We start from the raw sequence: 25,901 nt of genomic DNA, 5'->3' as shown, positions 1-25,901 counted from the left end.
TGAACAATCGCATAATAAACACAGCTCAGGGTGGAAAAAATCCCAGACTTTGCAGTACCAATTTGCTGTCCAATTGCTAGATAATGTGATTTGACATTTGCTTGATTTCACTTCGTGTTTGTAGAAACCTGTTTGCTTATCATTTTTAGTTTATTCAGGAATCTTGCCTTCAGAACAGTGGTAAATAAAAAGCACTTTTTAAAAAGGTTATTTAATTGTTTCTCTAGTGACTTATCCTATTTGCTTTGAGAAAACGAAAACAAAACAAAAACAGAAACGACACTTCTTTCTGTCCAGCATGGTGAAAAACATGCATTGGTGAACTAGCAGATTAGTAAGAAACCCTTAAAAGCAAAAAGTAAGTGAAAGCAGGAACTCAAAGGAGTAAGCAGAATACTGAAGGCGGCTTTCATCTTGAAGATAGTTGCTGAGCCTGGTAAAATTGAGTCAAAGGCACGGTAGATAGAAGACAAAGCTCATGGCTGACCAAAAGCGGCGTGTTTAACAGGAGGGTTCCTATCAAAGTCAGGACAGAAAAGAATTAGGTTCTCAGTGCCATGCTGGGATAGAACGACTTCCCCTGTAAGCACCCTCTCAGAATCTGCAAGAAAAGTACTGAGTCCCGAGTGGAAATTATCTTTTGTGGTAATTCACCAACAGAAACCAGCATTAGTTAAGGATTGATACCTTGAATATATAGTACTTGGGTGACCTGAAAAATGTCAAGCCAGGAGGGGTTCTAGATTGTAATGGTCCAAGATGCTTGGTAGAAGCAAATGCAAATCATCCTTAGAAGAATCTCTCCCTTGGACCACATCTGATAGAATCCTCATAAAGTTCTAATGAGCATCAGCTCTTACGCTAAAAGACAAAAATCAAAATGGAATATGGCATCAAAACCAAGCACCAGCAGCAACTACAGATGATAGAAACAGACCTCAAAAGACTTAATGTGTTGGAATTAGCAAACTGCCAAAGGAACAAAAGATACATGGAGAAAGAACAAGCAACTCAAAAGGCAACCCAACAGGTTTGAGAAAGAGCCAAATAAAACTAGAAATATAGGGGCACCTGGGTGGCTCAGTGGGTTAAGCCGCTGCCTTCGGCTCAGGTCATGATCTCAGGGTCCTGGGATCGAGCCCCGCATCAGGCTCTCTGCTCAGCAGGGAGCCTGCTTCCTCCTCTCTCTCTGCCTGCCTCTCTGCCTACTTGTAATCTCTGTCTGTCAAATAAATAAATAAAAAATCTAAAAACAAAAAAAAAACAAAAAAAAACAAAAAAAACTAGAAATATAAAATAATTGCAATGAAAACCTCACGAGATCAGCTTTAATTTCCGATCACATCTAGCTGAAAAGAGAATTATGAAGTGAAAAGCTGACATAAATAAGTCAATTAGAATATAATACAAAGGGGCAAGAAAATATGAAAGAAAGTCTAGCCTGTGTCTTATCAGAATTACAGAGTGACAAGGGAGCAAACATGGAGTAGAGTCAATATCTGAAAACCGGAATGGCTGGAAATTTCCTGCGACTGATATAGAATAGAAATCCTAAATTCACAATAAATTTAAAGACCCACACACATCACAAGGAAGCTGCAGGATACCAAAGGCAAGAGAAGATCTTAAAACTATTCAGAGATTAAAGGCAGATTACTTTCAAAGAAAAGACAGTGAGGCAGTAGAATTCCCAAAAGAAATACTGAAAATCAGGATGTCATAAAGTAATAGAATATCTTCACTAGGATACAAGAGAATCAGTATCAGTCTAAGATTCCATACACAGTAAGGGTATTTTTTTTTTTTAGATTTTATTTATTTATTTGACAGACAGAGATCACAAGTAGGCAGAGAGGCAGGCAGAGAGAGAGAGGAAGGGAAGCAGGCTCCCTGCTGAGCAGAGAGCCCGATGCGGGGCTCGATCCCAGGACCCTGGGATCATGACCTGAGCCGAAGGCAGCGGCTTTAACCCACTGAGCCACCCAGGCCCCCAGTAAGGGTACTTTTTAAGGCAATTATGTTCCCAATAAATCCTCATGCAAGAAAAATTTAAAGGCATAGGGGAAAATGATGTCATATGGAAGAAAATATTAAATATTAAAAAAAAATCTACCAGGAAAAAAAGGTTGTAAAAATAATCAAAATCATGTTTCATGGGGTTTATTACATTACATCATTTAATTAAATTATGATTAAAATGACAATAATAATTATTCCAGTACAAATTGGAAGGGAGGTGTTGGGAATTAAATAATGTAAGAAGAGTGAAGATATTGATCAGTGTTAGAATTTTACACATTTGTGCATCAGAGGTAGCTACTAAAATAAGGAGAAAGGATGAAATTTCCAAGCTTACCATGGAAAATTATAGAATGAGAAAAACAAGAACAATCTTAAAGAAGATAGAAAAAAGAGAAGGTAAAGAGAAAAAGAAACAGAGAACATGTGGGACAAATAAAAAGAAACAGACTTAAATGGAGAAATAAACCCAAAAATTTTAGTAATTAGATGAATATAAATAAAGCCGGTTTCATTTAAAAGTAAAGATTGTCTGACTATATGCCATTTACGAGGGACCTATATAAAACTTAAGGATACTTGAAGCAGAAAAATTGAGAGTAAAAGAAAGGAAAAAGATATACTATGATTCTTAGCCTGTAATTTCCCGAAAGGGAACGCTGTGCTAAAAATATACTTCTAATGCCAAATACTTTGAGTGTCTTACAGTGTCTCTTGTATTACAAGTCCTGGATTACAGGCTTAGAACCACAAGCTACCCAAGTTTATATTTCTTTGATGTTTTACTGTATGTCTAGTTTATGACTTTAGGCTGTCAACACAGCTCTGTAGCAATGAGAACCATGGAAAGCGTTTATAAGGTGATAATTTATTTTACTGATGTATTTACACTATTTCTCCCTGTCAAAACAAACTTACTTCTTTTAATTGTTCAATTAGATAAACTGGATTTAATATGTAATTGCTTACAAGAGCTCAAAGTGTGAAGAGGGAAGTTTTAAAAGCTTTTTTTTTTTTTTTTCTTGGTATGAGACTAAATATTCTTTTTTGGTTCTCTTGTTAGAAATGATTTAAGCGATCTTTTTGACTTAATGCTCTTTCACATTTAACTGGAGCTGTGGTAGTACAACATTCCACATAAATCTTGCTCACATATAAAGGGGAAAATTCCAGCTTAATCTTTTACTGTGATGAAGAATGCTTGGGCATTTTCATCAAGGTTTTTTTTTTTTTTTTCCATTTAATAAATATAAGTTGAATAAATGGGTAATCCAGTTTTGGAGTGGAGAGAAGGTGAAGAACAGTGTGCAGAGCTGGAGTGGGAAGGTAGATTTTCTGGAGATGGAAAATACACTTACACTAAGTATGAACTTGAACTTGAGAATGTCTATATAGACAAAAAGCCATTTTAATGAGGGCATTCTTGAGAAATCCATCCCTTGGCCTTCACACATGGCCAATTCAAGAATATAACACTATAGAATATAAGTTCTACTCTACAGTGCTTGCATAATCATTAATGATGAGCTATAAATTATTTTATGATGTGGATGTTGAGTGATTGGATGGGATACAGAGCGGCAAAGTTTCACACCAGCCTGGAACTTTCTAACATACAAATTCATGCTTCAGCAAAATTACAAGATATGGACCTTATGAGGCAAGAGGAAATGGCAGAATCTGTGAATGTTAATTATGTGAATTTCTGGTTTCTACTCAGTCTTCTCGTCATATAAGTTGAAGAGTGTGCAAAATGCTATTCTAAGTAAGACAATCCTGCACAGAATTTTCTGTCAGAAGATGTTAATTTTGCATTAATTTCCTGAAATGTCAGCAATGAATACTGATAAAGATATAAACCAGATGCACAAATTGATCTTTAATGTAGGCAGAACATGAATTTTTTCCCTTGCAGTAGAGTACATACAATTTATGTTTGGGACATTAACCTGAGTTATCCATACATAACCCAATATCAAAATCACTGGCCACAAACAAATTCTTGGTGTTCACATTTAGGTGCTGGTACTCATCGACTGTTACATTCCATTTAGAATAATACACATTTTCTTAAGAAGATTATCTTACCCTCTAAATGATCAGCTAAAGGTCAGGCTGTCACTAGCCCAATAAATTATATATATAATATCAATTATTCTCCTGCCTTTTTGCCTTACTTCATGGGTCACTGACCAACAGGGAAGAGCTTGCAAAGGCGGAGAGGACCAGCCTGGTCGATGAGGTTGAGGAGCTCTTCTAAAAGGTAGTCAGGATTTGTTCTAATCAGGAGTGATTAAGATAGCAATAAAGAAATGACTGTCAGGAAGGAAGTTTATATTACTTATTATTATATATTACTTATATACCTAGAAATGGAGGGCACAGCCTAGCATTCAGGATGGCTTAGGAGGCAGACATAGAAAGAGAGGGCAGAGCATGAAAGCAACCCCAGATCCTTTACTGGATTTTTTGGTGGGAAGGAATGGGGCACATGAGGTAGGTATGCTGTATAAGTTAAGGATTGGCTACAGTTTGAACAATTTCAGTGGACCATGGGCTACAGAGGTGGTTCCCAGTTGTCTGGTACCGGGTCCTGGGGTGACTTAGGGCAATGAGAAAATATTGAGTTTGATGAAGGAGATGACAGGGTATGGGCTCTGGACTGGTTGGTTTATCAAAACTGAGATCACAGGGGAGTCATATTCTCTCTCTTGGAATTAGCTAGCACTGGAAGGAGTAGTTTTTTTAGGATTAAGGTCCCAAATGCCAGAGCATTAAGAATACTGAAAATAATAAAATACAGTCAATGCAGCAGCCTTGTCCTTGTCATCAGGCTCAAGAAATCCGAGTCACTATTTATCTGTATCTTTAAGAAAAAAAAAGTAGTGGCGCTATTGAAAAGTTAATCATATAGGTCAGATTCCACCTATGTTGCTTTTGGTAGCAGGTTGACAGAGTAATGTCCCCAAAATAAAATTCTTGCAAAAGTCAAAAGAAAACAAAGGGCTGACACAAGAGACAGGTCATTAGTAAGATTAAAGGAACAAAGGGGAGGAATAGGAAATACTCAAGTAGCTATGAGTGTTTCTCTTGGTAAATGGGCACAAGAGTCCTTTCTCACGGGGACAAATTTGGAAGATGCTTGACTGACAACCAAGGCAATGAAAAGATTATTTTGTTGTTTTTGAGGGAAAATCCACTTGGCTTTTGTGCAGTCATTTAAAAAAGCTGCCTGGGATATTGTAAAGAACTAAAATTTTCTATAGCTAATTTTCCAATCTAAGGACACTTAAGGCCCATCTTCCCATACAGGTAACTTAATGTGACATGGAGACAGCCAGCCAGCCATGTTGGCAAGGGGTCAACAAAACGTAAGCAAGGAAAACACCCAGGCTTTTGCTTAAGGGAGGGAGTCATAGAATATCCCTGGTCCTTACCTTCTTCATGCTCAGTATGAAATGGCTGGGTTGGATGATCTCAAAAGTTTCATCTGACTATCTCTCTCTCTCTCTATCACACACACACACACACATACACACGCATGCACACACACACGTGCGCGCGTGCGCACACACACACACACACAGCCACCACTGTATCCAGGAGAGGTTGCCTTTTTAAAACAAAATTGTTCAACTGAAGTAGATTTTCTTTGAATGAGTGGTGAATTAAGCTTAATTTTGGATGTTGAGTCCTATGAGACTTATTCTCCCTACTCACAATGCAGACCCTACATTTTGTGGGTGACATCTACTTTCATGCTTAATACATCTAAATTTAAAGGATTTACTAGGGATTTAAAAATGTAATTGGAAAAACAAGTGATTTAATCTATTCAGTTTGTAACCTCACGCTTCATTAAAAAAGTATGTCCCCCACCAATGTTTCTCATTTGGATGCTATAAACTTGCACCTCTCGCTGATCAAGGAAGGTGTTAAAGAACACGCCTTTCAGACAACAAGCATTTCCTATAGGTCCCCAAAATGACCTAGTCATACCTTAGCAGTATCATCGCCTTCATCTTCATGCACTGAACTAGATGGGGAAGGAGTTGCGGACTTGCTTCCGGGTGGAGATGGCGAGTTGTGGGGGACACTGCTTCCTCCCATATTCAAGCCAAGCTGAGCACTTAGCTGTGACTGGTTGATGGTGGTCAGCTGGCCGTGCTGCATCATTCCTGGCTGCTGCCTGATGTCAGCAGGCTGGCCCCTTGGTCTCATGGCTGCCATCTGGGAATGGGAGCCATATTGAGTTCCTTCTGGATTCCGAATATCTTGCATCTACCAAAAATAAAAACAGGAATAGTTTTTCACAAACATATTTCTGGAAAAAAATTTTTTTAATTCCTTAGGCTTTGAAAATTCTATAACATGTCCTGCTGAGCTATCCCTATTTCCACCTCAACTCCCAACCTCTCCCTAAAATAGAATAATCATAATGGTATAGATCACTCTAAAGGCTCTGTTACTAAAAGAATAGAATAGTGAGAATTCATTCAACATCATATTTCATTTCTCAATATACGACTAATTCTATTTACAGTCTTTCTTTATGAATGGAATGCAAACATATATCATTATTCAATATTTATGGCATAAGTTTCAAAACACTGATGCTTATTAAGAGTGTCAAAATTATATAATTATTAGTGATTACAGCATTATAGCAATTCACGAAACCCTGTTTCTTTCATACTGATCACTTAAGAAAGCTTTGGTGAGTTAAATGTATTATGATTCTTAGTTTAATTCTATGTAGGCTAGTATTGGCTAAAATGATCTACTGACTTCCAGACTCAGAACACTACAGGCTGGTATTAACCAATTGATTAATTGACTATTGAAATGATTTGACTGCACCGTCAAATTTGAAAGTAAAGCTCCGAAGTTGCAAGGTCACCATATTAATCCATTATGCTATCTGGGTCACTGCTTTTTAGCCTTAATGAGACTCACTCTTGTAATTCAAGCAATGAATTTTGTCTCTGCAAGGATTAGAATTAAAAGCATTGGAGGATGAAGCTCTTAACGTATCTAGAGGTCAAATGTGTTGTATAAGAGGAGTATGGTGGATTTCACTTAATGTTTCTCTGGCATTTGCAAACTTAAACTAATGAGTATTTTGCGGTGCTTGTAGAAGTGGCTTAGTTCTTTCATTCTGAGGGGTGTTGGGGAGTTCATGCAAGTAGAGGATTATAGAACAAGAAAGAAAAAAGAAAAAAAAAATTGGGAGGGTGGAAGAAGGGCAGTGAAGAGATGTATGGTTAGTTCTGTTCCAGAACTGAAAAAATTTAATAATGTTATCTTTCTCTGTTTCAATGAAAAAAAATCTCACATGGTGTCAGAATGCCCCATAACTGCTTGTCTGCAAATGTTCCCACGACATAGAAATACTATAAAGGTCAATTAAGTTACTTAGTCATAGGCTCTTTTTTCTTTTGGTAATAAAATCATTTTCTACCAATGCTGCCTAGTCATTTTACCAACCTAGTTAGATCTATCTGAAACTGAAGGTGGGATGGAGGAGATGTCTGCCTGTGTTCTCTGTGTTTGGTTTACTGTCTCCACCATGAGGTCTGATTAGTCAATATCATCCTTTAGACCTGTCTAGCTCTTGCTCCCTCTTCATTCTCTGACTTCGTTCCATGCATCATCCTAGACTAACTCTTCTTGGTGAAGGCTTAGGCTAATCCCATGGTTTTGTTCCTGCTACTGTCCTGATGCAAATCAACATTTTCCCCCATAATTCAAACTCTATACCTCCAATACTCCAAAAGTAGTTCTCTTGTCTATGAAGTCCCTCATCAAGCAGTTATTACTGTTCATTGATACACAATAGAGCTGCAAGGGAGTTTAGGGATCCCTTCTCAGTCTCTAGAAGAGGAACCCTAGGGGCAAGCACAAGCCTGTTGCTTGTCTGTTGGAGGAATATAGAAATAATTATGAATGAATGAATGAATGAATAAAGCCTGGAGAGGTTAAACGACTTTCCCAAACCACAGAGTGGGAATTGAAACCTATATTTCTCAATTCCACGCTTTGATGCTTCCTACTATATTAGCAGCTGATTTGACATTTTACACATCCTGTAGAGAGATTCATAGTTAAAGATTATCAAAAAACCACCTTATCAAATGTTGTCCACCCAAACTGATTTTTAGGTAATGTGTTCATGTGGTTTCCACTCACACTGACCAAAACAGTTTTCCCCCCTTCTCAGGTGTTCATGTAATTTCTATAATGTGATCTTCCTTATGAAATAATATTAGCTTCAACAGATACCTGGAAAGTTGTGCCATTGACAGAGGGTATCACAAAAATCAGGGCAAACTTTTCAAAGTGCACAGAAGATGGACTACTTTCTAATGTCCTGAAGTCTTGCTGTGTTTTTCCTTAGACTCTCAGCATGTGCAACAGATCTCCTATTGTGGGCACAGAATCATGGATGTTCGTCATGGGCACTGCACTTTATAGGGCCATTCCCTCTCCCAACCCGGCACCAAACAGACCACACTCATGTACATGTTCAAACACTCCTACAGAGGAGGACACATTTTTATAACCCTGTCCATTTAAAATGTTTACTAGCAAAATCCTGCCTTAACTAGATGATCTTTCCAAAAGTACTTAATTAATTCACAACTTCTATTTATTTCTTTATGAGGGGGAGGGGCAGAAGGAGAAGGAGAAGCAGACTTCCTGCTGAGCAGGGAGCCCAACACAGGGCTCCATCCCAGAAGCCCTGGATCATGACCTCAGCTGAAGGCAGATGCTTAACTGACTGAGCCACCCAGTTGCCCCACTAATTGATAATTTTATTTCTCCTTCATATAAATCCTGTTACAAAGCATGATAGTTTATAACCTATCTGTTTAAAGCCCATTGCTTCTCACTCTTTCAGACATATTGTGGTTTCCACATGATTTTGCTGACGACGATTTTAAAATTGACTGACATACAGAATTTTCAGATGTATGACTACAATCAATGGTCTTCAAAGTCTATAATATCATTTTATAGCACCTAGTTACTCCACTATTTTGTTATCTTCCTACTTGTTCTTTTCATGTTAATTAGTGCTCTGAGTACTAAAATTTGTATTCTCACATTTGTTTTACTGGTAGAAGAGAGTGGGCATCACTGAAGTGGTATAAAAAATCAGTTTGGGTAAGGACAATGAAGTACTCAACAGGGTACCTCTTTCTCAACAAACTGATCGTTAGTTCAAAAATATCATATCACCATGATACTCAGTGAGGCAGACAGCAGTTTCAATACTCAATCAAAGAATAATTTTCCTGTGTGGAGGGTGACAAGCCCAATTTGGAGAGCACAGTCATCGCTTCAGCACTCAGATACACTTACGAAAGTCAGATATTAACACCCATCTCCAAATTAGGATTGCTTCCATTTTACTTTGCTTTCATAGAAGTCGGTTCAGTAATTAAGCACTGCCTAATGTGTAATGTGGGGAAAACTAAACTGGATGGAGTTTCATTACTGAAAAATAAGATTAATTAGTTAGCTCATGAAGGTAAGCAAATGTTTTGATTACCGGTTTCCTTCTAGAAAGATACTGACTTCAGTCTTAATGCCAAATACAAAACTTCAACTCCCCAAGTATTATTTCCTGTTAATTTCCAGAATTTTTAACTTATTGTGAATAATTCATTTAAGTCGTGCTTAATAACAACTGCTCTTCTCTTTGATTCTTCTCAAGTCCTTCGTTGATTTCTCTTCTTCCTACAAATTTCCACCCTTAAATTATTTCCTCACATTCTGCTTGAGTCATCTTTCTTCTACCTCAAAGTTTCCTTTCTCAAACCTGTTTTGTCCAATTTCTGTTGATGACACCTTTATCCTCTCTGTCACCTCTACTCAAAATGTTCTAGTAATTTTTAATTCTTCCCTTTCCTACCAAACCCTTGTGAGTTCCACCGAATTTACTCTGAAAAAACTCTTCCGTTGACCCTTATTTTCATTTCCACACTCATTCACGTATTTCAAGCCTTCATTACCTCTTCACATGCAATGGCTACTTAACTATAAAGAATCTCTCCACATTCACCCTCAAGAGTAATGCAGAATTAATCTTCATAAGCCACAGGCTCAAAACCTTCCCAGTGATATCTCCCTACCAAATTAAATCCAAACGCTTCAGCATGCCATGAATAAACCTTGTTCCCTAGGATGTCCTTCATACCTTTATTGTTCAACCAAAACCAATTAATTGCTACTCTTTGCCTATGTCTCCTTCCTTCGAAAAAGTGTCTTTGGCCATGTTGCTCTTTCAGCATTTGCTGTCAGAAAAATTTTAAGAGGAGTTAAAAAAAAAACAAACTTTGCTCAGTAATTTGTGGTTTGTTCAGTACTTTTATCTATTGAGACTTATTATTCCCCTTTGAGGCAGCCCTATAGAAATGGCTGTTTTGTACAAGTTCATTGAGGATGGAAGAGCTTAACTGATCTCAGATCTCTCCACCAACAAAGATCAAAGTTAAAATGAAATATGCTCTACATATTTGTACCCTTTTCACAATTCCATAATGCTATTACCATATTCATATATCTAAACCCTAAACGTATTTTAAAGTCAAGTTCAAACGTTATATCATCTACAAAGCTTCCAGACTCTTCTTACTCTGAACTGCCCAAGCATTTTGTCTGTACTTAATTTATGGCCACCACTTGTAAATTTCTTAGTCTAATATGTCTGTACCTTCTAGACAGTAATCTTCATTAATATGACTAATGCATTTTTCAATCCCTCTTCAGATTTCTTTTAATTAAATAGGCATTCCAAGTATTCAAAAACATATTTACTGAGTCAGTATATAAGTGAAGAAATGAACACTACCAGTTTAAACCCACTAACCAGTTTGATGAGTTTTCTTTTTTTCAGTGAAACTTCATCTAACATTAGTCACAAGATGAAAAGAAAAATTAAATAATGTCTGTCTCCCTTGTGGCAGAAACCTCAGGCCGTACCCTCTGACACTCTATACTTTTGTCTTGAGGGACAGGCTTCCAGTATTTAGTTGTCTAGCCAAGAGGCTAGCCACCGTAGAGCGTTCCCTAGCTTCCTCTGCAGCTCCATACAGGCCACATGACCATGTTTTGGCTACTCAAATGTAAGTGAAAGTGTTGTGTGGTACTTCCAAGAAATCCCCTTAAAGGGAAAGTCTCACCGTCCATCGTTCTTTCCTGTTGGCAAATATGTGGGTGTGATCACTAGAGCTAGGGTAGGGGGAAATGCCTTGAGCCCGGAAGCATTACCTTTAGGACACTGAAGGCACAAGGAAAAAGGTGCTTGAGTGTATGATTATTATGAAGCTTCCAGACCCTGGGAACTACTTATTGTGGGAGTGTTTAACATGAAAAGAAAGTGTCTATCTTTTTTGGAGTCACTGTCATTTTGAGTATTCTTTTATATGTCATTAAACCCAATCTTTCTTTTTTTTTTTTTTTTAAGATTTTATTTATTTGAGAGAGAGAGAGTGAGAGCATGAGAGGAGAAGGGAGAGGGGAGAAGCAGACTCCTCATGGAGCTGGGAGCCTGATGTGGGACTTGATCCCAGGACTCCAGGATCATGATCTGAGCCGAAGGCAGTTGCCTAACCAGCTGAGCCACCAAGACACCAAGACACCCCAGTTAAACCCAATCTTGACTGATATACCCTAATAGATTATAAATTCAAAAAGGCTAGGATAGAATCTCTTTCATTTGCCAGGGTAGCCCTAGTATGTAGCACTGATCATGGCATATCATCAGTACTTAACATAGATTTCTTGAGTTACTATGAAGGGATGTTTAGGCCAGGTACGATGAAGATTCCTGTAAACAGGATTGTAAATCCTTGATCTTTTGGGTGCTACATTTGCCTGATTCTCGGGACTCAAGGGTCTCAAAGTTACTTTCAAATGTGTTTATTTCTTGTTTTGTTTATTTCAAACCCAATGAACTTCATTTTTTTCTTGGCTAAAAGTCCTTGGTGTTGTTGGCTCTTACTTAATAAGCATCATTTCACTGGAGAAACTGACTCCATCAGAAATGGGTGCTAGATTTTGCTTTTTTATTTTAACATCAGATCTGTTTCCTGATAATGTTTAGTAATCGTAGGAGCTAAAAAATGTCAATGAAAGTCATGGGGGAAGATTATGATGATGAAGTGAAGATTTCCATTGCATTCCTTCAAAACCTCTTTCCATTCATGGAAAGAACAAGCTTGATTAAGATCAGTTAAGAAACCAGGGTGCCTGGGTGGCTCAGTGGGTTAAAGCCTCTGCCTTTGGCTCAGGTCATGATCCCAGGGTCCTGGGATTGAGGCCCACATTGAGCCCCACATCAGGCTCTCTGCTCAGCAGGGAGCCTGCTTCCTCCTCTCTCTGCCTACTTGTGATCTCCCTCTCTCTGTCAAATAAATAAATAAAATCTTTAAAAAAAAATCAGTTAAGAAACCAAAGCAGTTATCATGTGTTCTCCCTCGTGACCTGCCATGTAATCCATGGCTTGAAACCCATACCATGTTCCTTCCTCTCCTTGCCCAATCACTACAGTGTTAAGAGTTCCAGGGTGAGAACAAAACTCGAGTGAGAATCCTCAAGTATACTATCTGTTACACCTTCCAGCATGCGTTTGCACTTTCTTCTTCTTGGCTTTTCTTTGAAAAGGAAAAAAAAAAAGAAAAAAAAAAAGAAAAAGCAGCCCAGGTAGCTCATTGTGGATTATTTTTAAAAAATGAGTAACATTTTGGCATAAATCAACTACTGAAACCCCCCAAACGAAACACTGGCCACAACATCAGTTGTGTGAGTGACAAAATGGTGTTCAAATGGCACACTCAAACGGCACCAGAACAAACGAAGGCCCACGTCTCAGTGTTTTAAAACTGTGTGTTTCCCGATCCTTCCAAAGTCTGTTTTCCCCTTTCAAATGTCAGCGTCACTTCCCAGTCCAACATGCGAGCCTTGAAAGCTATCATTATCTCTGCCTCTAGCAGACAATCCATATCAAAACAGTTGTACACATAAAACCCTAACGACGTCTTGGCTCTCTCTGCTCTGATCCAGCTGTTTGAGTGAATAGCAGTTGGTGAACAGAGCCTGGAACATGGGGAGCCCCGAGGCCTTATTTGCTAATGTAGCTTACCAGCTGCTGCTTTCTGTGGTCTTTGCTGGCAAGGCCTGGATGCGTGCCAGTTGCAGCAGGAACAAGAGAACGTGAGGAATCTATGAAGCTCTTCCATTTACCCCCGTCTGTCAGCATTTGACACCCTTCACTGCTGAGCACTTTCCCTGGGGGCTGCGAGGGGACCCTGTTGGCCTGGGCTGTGAGAAGTGCTTACTCTTGGTCCCTTTTATAGACACTATCAAACAAATACTGTTCGTAGCATCTAAAGAGAGCCTGCTCTTGGTAACCAATCCAGCCTTACATGATTAATCAGGCCAGGAAGGAGACTAAGCAGTTCTCATTTTTCTTAGGAATAATGCACTTCAAGAGCCTACGAGAAGAATGTAAATGTTGATATTATTTAAGTCCCCAATTTGATTACATATTTTTGCCAGGGATTCAATTAATATGTAAATGTATACACCAGAACGAATGCGTGGGTAAATTTAATAATCAAATTTCATTTATTATTTTCCTAAGTGCATTTCCAAGAGAGAGCTAAATTATTTGTTGTCCAAACAAATTAAAGAAATTGTTTCTAGGTGATCTCCTCATGTGTTCTGTTCATTATTTAAAAACATGTATTTTAAATAAACTTCAACATTTTTGCTATTAGACTTCTGACATTGAAGACTGATAATATCAAAAGAGGGGAAATCTGGAAAGTATATCTATGCAAAGCACATGCTATAGTTTCAAAGATTAGGAAAAAGTGAGGTTCAAAAGAAAGATTGGTCATTTTTATGAAAATGTATTTTTATCCTCAATAATGGGTCAGAACAACTTGACTGAACCTAGTTTCTTTCCAAAAAACAACGTGAATAAATAGGGCTCAGATTTCTTCATAATACACTAAAATGGGATATTTGTCATTTAGTTAGGATAAATAGTAATTAAAAAACTATCACAGGAAAGCAAGAACTCTGGGGTACAATTCATTAGATATTTGCCAAATGGAAAGACATGGCACTCTCTAGGACCACCATTGTTGGGAAAGATTAAGACCACCTCAAAAAACAAATGCTTATCCCCATAGGAGCTTCCATAATACCTCACCATTGTCCTCCCTCAAACTGGGGTCTTTCCCTCTCTATGGCCCCTTCCATGAATGAGACCTTCATTACTGAAGGATTTGATGTGTTAGAGGAAAACATTATTGAAAGTTTTAAAAGTCATGGCAAAAAATTATATTTTTAATTTAACTAATTAAAATTTTGTATGCTTGCCCAGGTGATGAACCAAAGATCAGACGGTGAAGAGCAAGAAGCCACCGAGGAAGGGAGGACACCCAACTTCTCAATGTCCTCAGTGTCTTTGCCAGGTCTCTGTCCTCCTTAACTAAACTTGATTTCTACTTCTGTCACATCCCCTAGATCTAAAAGGCATGTGAATTGCCCTCATGTGTGAGCATGTTGATTCATTTTTATAAACAACCAAACAAGCAATTTTACTCCATTTTTAAAGAATTTCTTTTTCTTCCTTTTTCTAGATGAGAGATGGTGTTTTGTAGTCAAGGAAACTCTGCTCATGACATCGTCAGACTGGTTTTGAGTCTAATGAGTTGTCTTGCTTTTAACTGACCCTCATTTTCTTTTCTTTTCTTTTTTTTTTAAGATTTTATTTATTTATTTGACAGAGAGAGATCACAAGTAGGCAGAGAGACAGGCAGAGAGAGAGAGAGGAGGAAGCAGGCTCCCCGCGGAGCAGAGAGCCCGATGCGGAGCTCGATCCCAGGACCCCGGGACCATGACCTGAGCCGAAGGCAGAAGCTTTAACCCACTGAGCCACCCAGGCACCCCTGACCCTCATTTTCTACCTCTGAATTAGGGATAACAATTTTTCAACAACAAATATTTGAGTGCCTACTTTGTGCTGGGTACTGCTATAGGTAAAACATAAACAACAGTGAGCGAACACACTGAATGACATCTCTGTCCTTACACAGCTCACTTTCAAGGGCAGGAAAGGGATAAGACAATAGGATAAATATTAGATGTAGTTTGTTTGGTAGTGATATGTTGTAGGGAGACAAAAATGAGAGAAAAGTACTGACCTTAAATGCTTGCTTAAGCATGGATGGATGAAGATAAAGACAATGAAGATATTCTGGCAAACGTAAAAGTAATTTTTGTGGTTTTTGGTCACCCGGGTCACCTCTTGTGGAAGATGTGGATGTTTATCTTTTGTTATCATCTGGAGTCACTTTCTTTGACTAGTTCTAGTTCTTGGTGAGCCACTGACAGAGCTGTGACCAAGCATTCTGGTAGCCATATCCTTGCATCTGTGGAGACCTTTTCTGGGCGAAGCTGGGCAGCTTAAGTCATAAAGCACAGGGTTTCACTGTGAGAAAGTCAACAGCCCAGATAAAGGTTGAACTTATAACCCGGATGTTAATGGCTCTCTGGTCGCAGCTCATAGGCTAACTGGTAGATACAAAGTTCAAAAAAATTTAAATACATAAAAAGGTATTCTAGGTCATTGTATACTGTTCTCTGCCATCAACTCTGTACACATAACCCCTCCTTTGGATCACAACAATGGCCAGAAGGTTATGGGGTATAGTGACATGTAGTTGGAAAGATGTTTTCCATCAAATTGAGGCATCCATGTCTGATTGCTTCAGGCCAACACGATTCGTCTCCTACTGTTACTGTTAAGTTATCAACGTCAGTATAACCAGGCTGACCTTGTGCTCCAGTGTGCCCTCGAGAGGACTCCTTTGCCTGGCTCAAATAAAACAAACATGCAAATGTACAGCAAGCAAGCTTGACTCTTAACTGACAAAGAGCATCTCTTGTAATTCCAATTAATGGCAGGATATAAAGGCAGACTAAAAGCTCTATCTTATCTGAAAGGGTTTGGGAGACCATCTGGTCAACCCTCTGGTTCCAAAAATACCTGAGTTAGCAGTTCCTACAAAACTGTACACCTCTGTTAAGAGGAGTCTGTGAGTGGCTCTGGGTTTACCTATGATTAGAGTCAGTGAAGCCCTTGATTTGTAGAAATTGTGCCTTTTGCATCTGCACTACAAAGTGGAGACAGCGCTTTGTTCATGCGACTATAATCTTATATTAAAGTGTACTCAAACATGCTAATGTCTGCTCACATCTCTGCTTTGATGTGCCCAAAGAAGGGACTGAATAATGTGCCTTATTTTCAGAATACTTTCAAAGGATGGTGTGCGTTGAAACAAAAAGCATGGGTTGGAAAGATAGGTGATAAGAAAATTGGGAAATTCTACAAGACATGCCCTATGAGAGTTGTGGTTTATCTATGAGAACTAGCTCTGGATATTTATAACATCACAAGTCAGCTGAAATGGTTCTTTATACTATATTTAAACCTGAAAATTTAACTGAATTTCATACTTTCCACTGCAATGTTAATGGGATGCTAGTAAAAATGGAGATGTCAAGTGGAATATTGACTTCTTAACATCAGTTCAGAAAGTGACATTTGAGTTCATTTAGAGGCTCTTAAATCATTAGATACACACGACATTCACTTAAAAGTACATCTCAAGAAGCAAAATTAAAACCTTGTATTCTTCTTGGGCCTGATAGCTTTCCTATGCATAATATTGGTGTGTTCCCAAGTTACTGGGGACTTCAAGAAAAGTACAATTTTAAACTAGTATTTTATTATGGAACTCTTTCAATAATCCTTTTAATAATGTATTATAAAACATTAAAATAGCATGAAACCAAGATAGGAAAAGGCTGGAAATCCTCTCCTGTTGAGTATAATATTAATAATTTGGTAAAATCAGTCTAGGAAAATCACAATGTCTTTCAGTTCCTTTAAAGTGTCTGACTCTGTAAGTGACCTTAAGCTCCTTTAAAACAATTAAAAAATTCAAATATTTGTCTGCCAAAATTTTATAGCATGTTAGATAATGGGATGAACATTGTTATATATAGTCTCTATACTTCTGGGTATACCTAATTTAGTTAATATTAACATTACTCATTTATGCTTTTATACACTTTGAGTTATATAAGGTCAAGGTTTCAAAACTAATCATAAAAACTAGTGACTGCTATTCATGCTAATATAATGACCCTTTCTCTAAAACAACTGCCAATAAATTTCATTATAAAAAGTTATTAAAAGGGTTAAAAACCTATTAAATGTCAAAGAATTTGCCTGACTCAAACTTCTAATAAAGAAAGAGAATAGGCTTTCTTTCTGAATTATTTAAATCTTTACTGACTGTGCACTGAACCATGAAATTAGAAAAGTGTTATTAGAAGTGTTCTCTGGTTTTTATAAAAGTTGGATCCCAGAATGTATCAAGCCACAGTCTTTAACTAGACTAGTTAAAGCAGTAGGTTTTTAATCCCAAATACATGGCTTCTACTGATATAAAGGTCATAATTAAAACTCTATCCTGTAACTTGGTGATAATGAAATTATTATTGGAGAAGCAAACATGTTCATTTAGAACATATGAGCTACATGTTCTAATTTTAATTTGGATAAATATCTTCAATTTTTTTTGATCTTTCAATGTCCACTAACATAGATCCACTCAACTGATAATTAGGTTTTAACAGTGATAATTTTAAAACACTAATGCTAACATTTTGAATTATCTATCATTTACAGGTTTAACATCTATAAAATATATGTTTAAATTAGATAATTATGGTATAAAGAGGTAAAATGGATCATAATTCTGCATGATTATGACCCTGTGCAATGATGGCATAAATTTAGGTATCAGTTATAAAAAATAGCAAATATACCTTTCACATTTTATATCTATTTCTCCAGGAAAGTACATTTAGTGCAACTGATTTGAAATGGTCTATACCTGACAGGAAGGTAAGTGTCCACACTGCCAGTCAGTCTCAACTGCTCAGTGCTAGCCTTTGGTAATTGTGGGTTGTTGTTTTTGTTGTTTTATGTGAGGAGTCAATGGATTTACAAAAAGATGCAACAAAATTTAAAATGATACAAAATACTAATTTCAAAACGACATCAAAAAGTGAGTGTATTGGGGTGCTGGGGTGGCTCAGTTGGTTAAGCATCTGCCGTTGGCTCAGGTCATGATCCCAGTGTCTTGGGATTGAGCCCCACAGTGGGAATTCCTGATCATCGAGGAGCCTGCTTCTCCCTCTCACTCTGCTGCTCTACCAGTTAGTGCTCTCTGTCTCTCTCTCAAATAAATAAATAAAATAAATTATTTTAAAACGTGAATGTCTTTACCCACACTCAGCTCACAACAGAGCAAATGGGTAATTGGAATGATTCATGCTATAGCATATCGCTATATGACAACAGAAAAAGGTTTTGGTAGAGGAAGGCAGAAGAACTCTCTTTTAAGAATTAGAACCTAGGGGCTCCATAATAATCTGGCATCTTCTCAGTGTTCTATCTATGGTTAGAAATGGTGGGAACTCTGGGGATCTTCCCATTCTTTGTTTAAGGTCAACTGTGCCCACAAATGTAACACTTAATGCTGATTTACTCTCTGTACTAAGCAGTGGTCTGCATAGATTCCTTTGTGTTTTGATGGTAATTGTTCAAATCTTGGATCCTTGGCAATCCTTAGAGCCACTCAATCCTTTTGCCCCAATTTCTCAATTTCAGTCATTACATTCAGTTATGCAAGTTACACAAGATATACAAGATACTATTGGCATATGAGTAGTCCCTCATTGACTGTACTAAGTCAAGTTTGACTTTAATGGAAAAGTTGATAAACTTGGTGTTGACCAGGATGTAGTAAGGTGCACCCAGCTGTGTGTGATACTGGAAGAATAAGCAGGAAGGATATTGGGAGACTTCCTTTTCCTTGGGTGCCCTGGGATCTTGTTTTTCGTTCTTTTTGGGTTTCAATATATCCTTCTCTATCTTTCTCTTTAAGACTCTGATCTCAGAGACTAAGCATTCCCTTCATGGTCAAATACTTCCTCACTTTCTTTTACTTCCTCATTCATGCTGCACTCTTCTTTCTGGTAATTGTAGTCTTAAGTTCTTTTATTAATAATATCTACGACTTACTGGTCCTCCTTGATACTCTAAGCACAAAGCCCTGTTTAACCCTCCCAATAACCAGGTGAGACCATCACACCCATGAAGGAACAAAGGCTTGGTGAGGGGATCTTTCTGCTGTTCAGTAAGTGGACCAGCTGGAATTTGTTACAAGCTGCCTGACCTTCAAAGTCTGTATCATAACCATGGCACCTCTACTGTTGATCCAGTATGTGAACTGATATTTTTAGATGTGCTTTTTAACAAAAGATAGTTGGAAGAGCTTGCTGGGAACATGCAGCTAGAACCTAGAAGGACTGACTTTAAAGCACTGATGCTTTGGGTAAGAAATTCAGTTGGAAATGTGTTGCTGAACACTTGCTCTGTGCCTAGTACTATGATAGGTCACATGGGGAAATAATGGCAGATAAGACTGTACCTATGATTGAAAAGGTGACAGGGCAGGGAGACATACAGTAATACAAGTCAGGTGGGGAGTCATTGCCATAACCAAAAATGCACTGCTATATAGACTTGCAGAGCAGGAAGTGTGATTTCCGAAGGGACTGAAATGTACGAATAATGTTGCCACAAGAAGTCCGTCTGCAATGATTGAAACTGCTGTGAGCATCGTGGAGAACTGAGGATGCTTTTTAAACAAAACAAGCAAGCAAAAGCAGACACAGACCGATAAAAACAGAGAACAAGCTGATGGTGGCCAGAGGTGGGACGGATGGGCAAAATGGTGAACAGTGAAGGGAGTGCAAATACAGGCTTCCAGTTATGGAATGAATAAGTCGGACGGAGGTTGGGGGGTGAAAAGCACAGCACAGGGATACAGTCAATGGTACTATTTTGGCATTGCGTGGGGACAGATGGCAGCTGTGCCTGTGGTGAGCACAGCATAACGTATAGACTTGTCCAATCACTCTGCTGTACCCCTGAAGCTACAGTGACATTGTGTGTCAACTCTACTTCAATAAAAGAATGCTTCTTAAATAGGAGGGCATTCGAAAAGTGGAAATAAGTGGCAATAGAACTCGGAAGGCAATACGATGAACGCTAAGATACATCATTTGACTGTTGGACGGTCAACTCTACTTGCTACAGTTTCACAAAAGTGATGATTTGTCTAAGAGGCTGTGAAAAATTGAGCAAAAATAAAATCATTGTGTGGCTTTTCCACCTAAGTAAACCTTAACCATTCGGTACACAATCAAATCACATTAAAAAAAAAAAAACTGTGACTGAGAGTCATCTGATAGTCTGATTTCTGCTTGAGAATGAGCAATTTGAGTGTCCACTGTTTTCCCTGTTAAGTTTTAGGATTGCTAGAGACTTTGTAGTGTTAAGACTACCTGTCAAAATATTCTAAAGTATCAAGTTGTTCTAACTGGGAGAAGCCCATAAAACACACTAACAGCTGATGCTACATTAGCAGAGAGACCATTTTATCAAACCCTAAATATGGGCTTACAGTTTCAAAAATAACTTGGGTTTTTACACTAGGTCCTGAAAAAAGAGTTATGGACACACGAACATAGTCATTTGGATCAGGATCTCTGCAACATTCATTAAATTAACTACCAATGTTGCCACATAAACTAAGCTTTCATAGAATAAGTGACTCAAAGACTTTGATCAAAACTTTTCTTTGTATTTGCCCCACTTGTCAATCAGTGCCATTCACCTGTTAGGGATGGATGTTATCCAGAAGGAAAAAGAAAAACAAAGCACTCTGCAAAGGAGGTGAGAAGATGCAAGGGTTTCTGTGGTCTAGGCTGTGCTCCTGGATTAATTATGTGAATGCTTCATGACTGGCTGAGACAAAAAGGAAAAGTACAAGGAGTATAAGGCAGATGGGCTGTGAGGAATGAGCGCTGAGTGGACATGATTTGCCTAAAAATATGTTTCCTTTCCCCCTCACAGGAAAAGACTAAATGGATGCTTAATGGGTTTATGAGGGCTGGTATCAGGAACTTTTAACAGAAAAGAAGATCTTTCTGCACATTATATTCAATTTTTGATGAAGAGAACTTTTTCCACCAGCTTTATCATTAAGTGGTATCTCTCCTACTTGTTATCCCTAAAGAAGTGGATGGCTGGGACTCTGGAGAGCCATTGACCTTAAAGCACAGTAGGGGGCGCCTTCTAGGCCATGGTCTACAAAGGGTTCATCCACATGAGGGGAATGAATCCCTGTTAGATTATAATAAATCTAATGAGAGCCCTGCCCTGACAGGAAGGCTATCTTAGAATAAGAATTCAATTAAGTTAGCAGTAGCTCTTAATATTCATGCCCATAATCTGGGTAACATAATTTCAGCAAAATGTCTAAATATTCCCAGGAATGCGGGTTTCCTTTTTAATTTAAATTTAATTTAGTGTCTTGGTATTTTGTTTTGTTTTAATTCTTGCTGAAAACCGTCTAGAATGCCTTTGCCCACTTTTCTGCCCTAGTTAAACACCTGGTTCTAAATGAAATGGAAAAAATACTCTTTTTATCATGAATCATAAAGGATTTCAAGAGCATTAACTTTTTTCTCAATAATCATTTTGCCATTTTGTGACTGTGGAATATGGACTTAGTGTTCTCTGATCTGTGGACATACCCTTTCTAATGAATGCATTTATTTCTTATTCCTTCCTCTCTCTCTCCCTTCCTTCCTTCCTTTCTTTCTTGTAAAGATTTATTTATTTATTAGAGAGAAAGAAAGAGCATGAGCAGGAGAGGGGCCAAGGGAGAGAGAGAGAGAAACTGAAGAATACTCCCCACTCATCATGGAGTCCGAGGTGGGGTTCCATCTTCCAATCCTGAAATCATGACCTGAGCAGAAATCAAGAGTCGGAGGCTTAACTGACTATACCACCCAGGCACCCCTAGTGAATGCATTTCTGATCTTTAAAGTGCTATGTGCGAAAACAAAAGTAAAATAAAATAAAGTAATAGTTAGCTGAGAAGTTTGTTTGGTTGCACTCTTAATAATAAAGATTTTAGGGGCACCTGGGTGGCTCAGTGGATTAAGCCTCTGCCTTCAGCTCAGGTCATGATCTCAGGGTCCTGGGATCGAGCCCCACATCAGGCTCTCTGCTCAGCAGGGAGACTGCTTCCCCCTCTCTCTCTCTCTGCCTGCCTCTCTGCCTACTTGTGATCTCTGTCTGCCAAATAAATAAATAAAATCTTTTTAAATAAACTTTTTAATCTGCTGGGGGATATTTTTTAAAATTAGAAGTGATATTCAATTTGTTACTTTATTTCCTAAATTTTAGTAATAGCATTGGCATATTTTAGCAAGAAAAAAGGACTACCATCACTTCATATAAAACCTAGAAGTCTATTTCGAGGCTAAATCCAAATACTAACAGAACTATTTAAACAATAAAATCCTGTATCCTAGAAGTTCTTACTGGCATATAGTTATATACAGTTTGCTGAATGAGAAGCTACGCTAATTGACATACTCATCAAGCTTTGGTTCAAAAGGAAAGATCAACAGGAGCAAAGTTCTGGACTTGAAAAGGATGTATTTTTGTAGGACTGGCTTAATTGTTAAGCTGATGAATGTTCTGGTGGAACATTTCAGCGACACCAGAGTAAAAATTGTTTAGCATGAGAACTTATTGCAACAAAGTTACTAATAAGAGCCTCTGTTGTATTAGAATTTGCTTTTTACACATTAGCTTTTATTCTTTCTGTTCTTTTCTGATGCAATATCAGGGGAGAAGCTTAACTTAGGTGCATTTTTTTCCCAAATAATACCCTGCATCCGGAAAAAGTGTTAATTGACAGAATGGCAGTTTTGCATATAATTAGGATCTTACTCACTGGTCAGTTATATATATCGATACTTGCAACTCTGCTGTCCTTTTTTCCCTGATAATAAAATAACCCAAATAGCAATGTCAAATCAAGGAGTTGTTAAGAATGCTACATACAGGTGCCACTGAAGGCAGGATATTTCTTGTAAGTTATGAAAGATGTGCGTTGCTCATGGATAAAATGTAGTTTAATGATATGGAAATAAGTTCATGGTTCTTCTATACTGTACTTACAATTTTGTGTCTAAAACATATTTAATATCTCTAGCATAATTATATGACCACAAGATGACAGCTCCAATAAATGGGAAAAATCTCAATTACATTGATCAACTAAAGGAAAAGAGAAAAACTCGCATCACTGAAGTTTAGAGCCTATTACAAGGAAGCAAGAAAGAATACCCTGCAGTTTTTAAATTTAAGACCATCTGATCATTTTTCTGCATCTGCATTTATAGAAGCTAATAGAATTTTTCAGTTACAATTTATTTTCTAAAGAAAAAAATGCTCTCGGAAAAGACAGAAGTCAGAACCTATTAAAAAAAAGTGTATTATATTCTATTTCCCCTTTCACAGGCCAGGAGTATTTTAGTTGAAGACTATAAATACTTATATTTTACTGTTTTCCCTTTTAAATGAAACAGGGAAATAGCTTGGGGGGGTGGGCTTCTGTTTCTTGCCTCCCTCTACCAGAACTTTCTTTGGATGTTCACTGCATGTGATGCAAAGGCAGGGGGAGGCCAGGGTTTAGTGGGGTGGAGGGCAGGGGGAGCCACAGGGGAGGGGTGGCAGGGACCAGAGGAACTAAAGGGAGAGGGATCCGGGCTCTACCCTTCAGGGTCTCAAGGGAACCTCCTCAGAGAGATGTGCCCTGATAAGCCTGCAAGACTAGATCCATCCTTCCCAAGCCAGGCATCTTTTTCGCAGCATGATCACCATTTATCATTATCGAGGGTGGGGCTATGCGAACTTTAACAGGAACACAACTACCCCAGGGATCTTTTTAAAATGTGACTTGGATTCAGGAAGTCTTGGGAAGGGACTGGGATTCAGCATTTCTAACAACTCCCAGGTGGTGCCAGTGTGTCCCACCCAGTGCGTTTCAGGATTATTTGACTTCCCTGAGCAGAATCCAAATTCTGAAGGCAGAGTACCTTGCCTGTGTTTTTTTACTGTTCTGTTCTCAGTGCCAAACTCAGACACACTAAAGAACCAGGCTCAGAGAGGAGAATTATGCCGTAGCCGTGAATACAGAACCATCTGGTAGAGCTCCAAGCTCTCCCAGAGAGTTGGCCTATTGTTTGTGGATTCTCTTGCTAGTTTTCATGCCAGGAGATTATGGTACAGAATTACCAGCTGACAATAGGACATGTTGGCCGGCTTTTATGTGGGTAGTCTGATGAGAAATTTATTTCTTGTAAGTACCAGGTGATTATTAATTAATAGTGGATCAAGAACGGAGAGGCCTTCATCTACCAAACATGACAGAACTTGCTGGGTAAGGTAAGAATAAAACCATGACTCTTGGTCTTCAAAAATTTTCAAATTCCAGAGTAAAATCCTTCTAAGATACTTAAAGATTAGTATTTAGAATTTCTTAGCATATAAAAACTTAAGAAAGAACTCAATGAAAATAAAAGTACAACAATAAAAGTTGTGAAATGCAGCAAAAGCAGTGTGTAGATGGAAACTTATACCATTAAATGCATTTTTTAAAGAAGAAGAAAGATCTAAAATTAATAAATAAAAATAAAAAATAAAAATAAAAATAAAAATAAAATTAATTTTATCTTATGAACCAGAGAAGGAAAAGCAATTTGAGTCTAAACATAGGAGAAGAAAAGAAATAATAAAAATTAAAGATGAAATCAATGAAATTGACAACAAAGAAACAATAGAAAAAAAAAATCAACAAAGCCAAAAGCTGGTTCTTTGAGAAATCAATAAAATTGATTAACCCCTGGACAGGCTAACAAATAAAAAAAATTGAGGATACTAATTACGGTATCATATATGGAAAAGGAGTCATCCTTATTGATGCCAAAAACATTAAAAGGATAATAAAAGAATGATATGAAAAACTCTAGGGTCACAAATTTAACAATTTAGATGAAATAGAACAACTCCTTGAGATTCAAAAACTACCAAAACTCATACAAAGAAAAATAGATAATCCAAATAATCCTATACCTATTAGATAAATTAACCAATAATCAACAATGTCCTGAAAAGAATCACCAGGTCCATGTAGTTTCTAACAAGCATTTGTGGAAGAAATCATACCAATTCTGCATAATAGCTCCAGAAACAGAGGAAACACTTCCTAACCTGTGTTATAAGACCCCAAATTTCCTATTACTTCTATAGATTAACTACAGACCAGTAACTCTCATAAAGATAAATACAAAAACTTCAATAAAACATTTATAAGTTAAATCTAATGATGTAGTTACATACCACAAACAAGTAGAATTTATTCTAAGTATGCAAGGCTAGCTCAACATTAGAAATCTATCCATGTAGTCCAACGCCTCCCCAGGCTAAAAAAAAAGGGGGTGGGTGGATAAAAAGAAGGTACAAACTTCTATCAAGTAGTAAAGTAATTAAATGCTCAGTTTAATGAATATTGGCAATATTGTGCTATAATTATGTGATATGATAAATATCACTACAATGGCAATTATATTGTAATATTTAATGTATTAATGTAACACATTTTCCCCCTTAAATTTATACTATGTTATATGTCAAATGCATTCAGTGAAATAAACAGGCTAAAAAAGAAAAATTGTACGATCATATCAATAGATGCAGAAAAAGCATGTGACAAAATCTAAACCCATTAATGATAAAAAAAAAAACTTTTAGCAAATTAAGAATAGGAAAGAACTTAACTTCATTTTAAAAATCTATG

At 37.6% G+C, this 25,901-nt stretch overlaps 1 protein-coding gene and 1 pseudogene across 2 annotated transcripts in view; both read right to left on the bottom strand.

The window, feature by feature from the left end:
* The window catches only part of LOC111155427 (thymocyte selection associated high mobility group box), a 299,729-nt gene that overhangs the window by 41,741 nt on the left and 232,087 nt on the right, over positions 1-25,901 (bottom strand). For both annotated transcript variants that reach the window (XM_022515581.1, XM_022515582.1), the window contains exon 4: positions 6,019-6,300. In XM_022515581.1, coding sequence (XP_022371289.1) covers positions 6,019-6,300 — 282 coding nt within the window. The remainder of the gene's footprint in view (positions 1-6,018; positions 6,301-25,901) is intronic.
* Positions 18,521-19,130, bottom strand: LOC111155428 (annotated as a pseudogene).

This window comes from Enhydra lutris, unplaced genomic scaffold (genome assembly GCF_002288905.1).
Source record: "Enhydra lutris kenyoni isolate GAN:26980312 unplaced genomic scaffold, ASM228890v2 scaffoldscaffold41, whole genome shotgun sequence".
Classification (NCBI taxonomy): Eukaryota; Metazoa; Chordata; class Mammalia; order Carnivora; family Mustelidae; genus Enhydra; species Enhydra lutris.
Note: the sequence above shows the minus strand (reverse complement) of the source record. Positions and strands in the feature narration are given on the sequence as shown.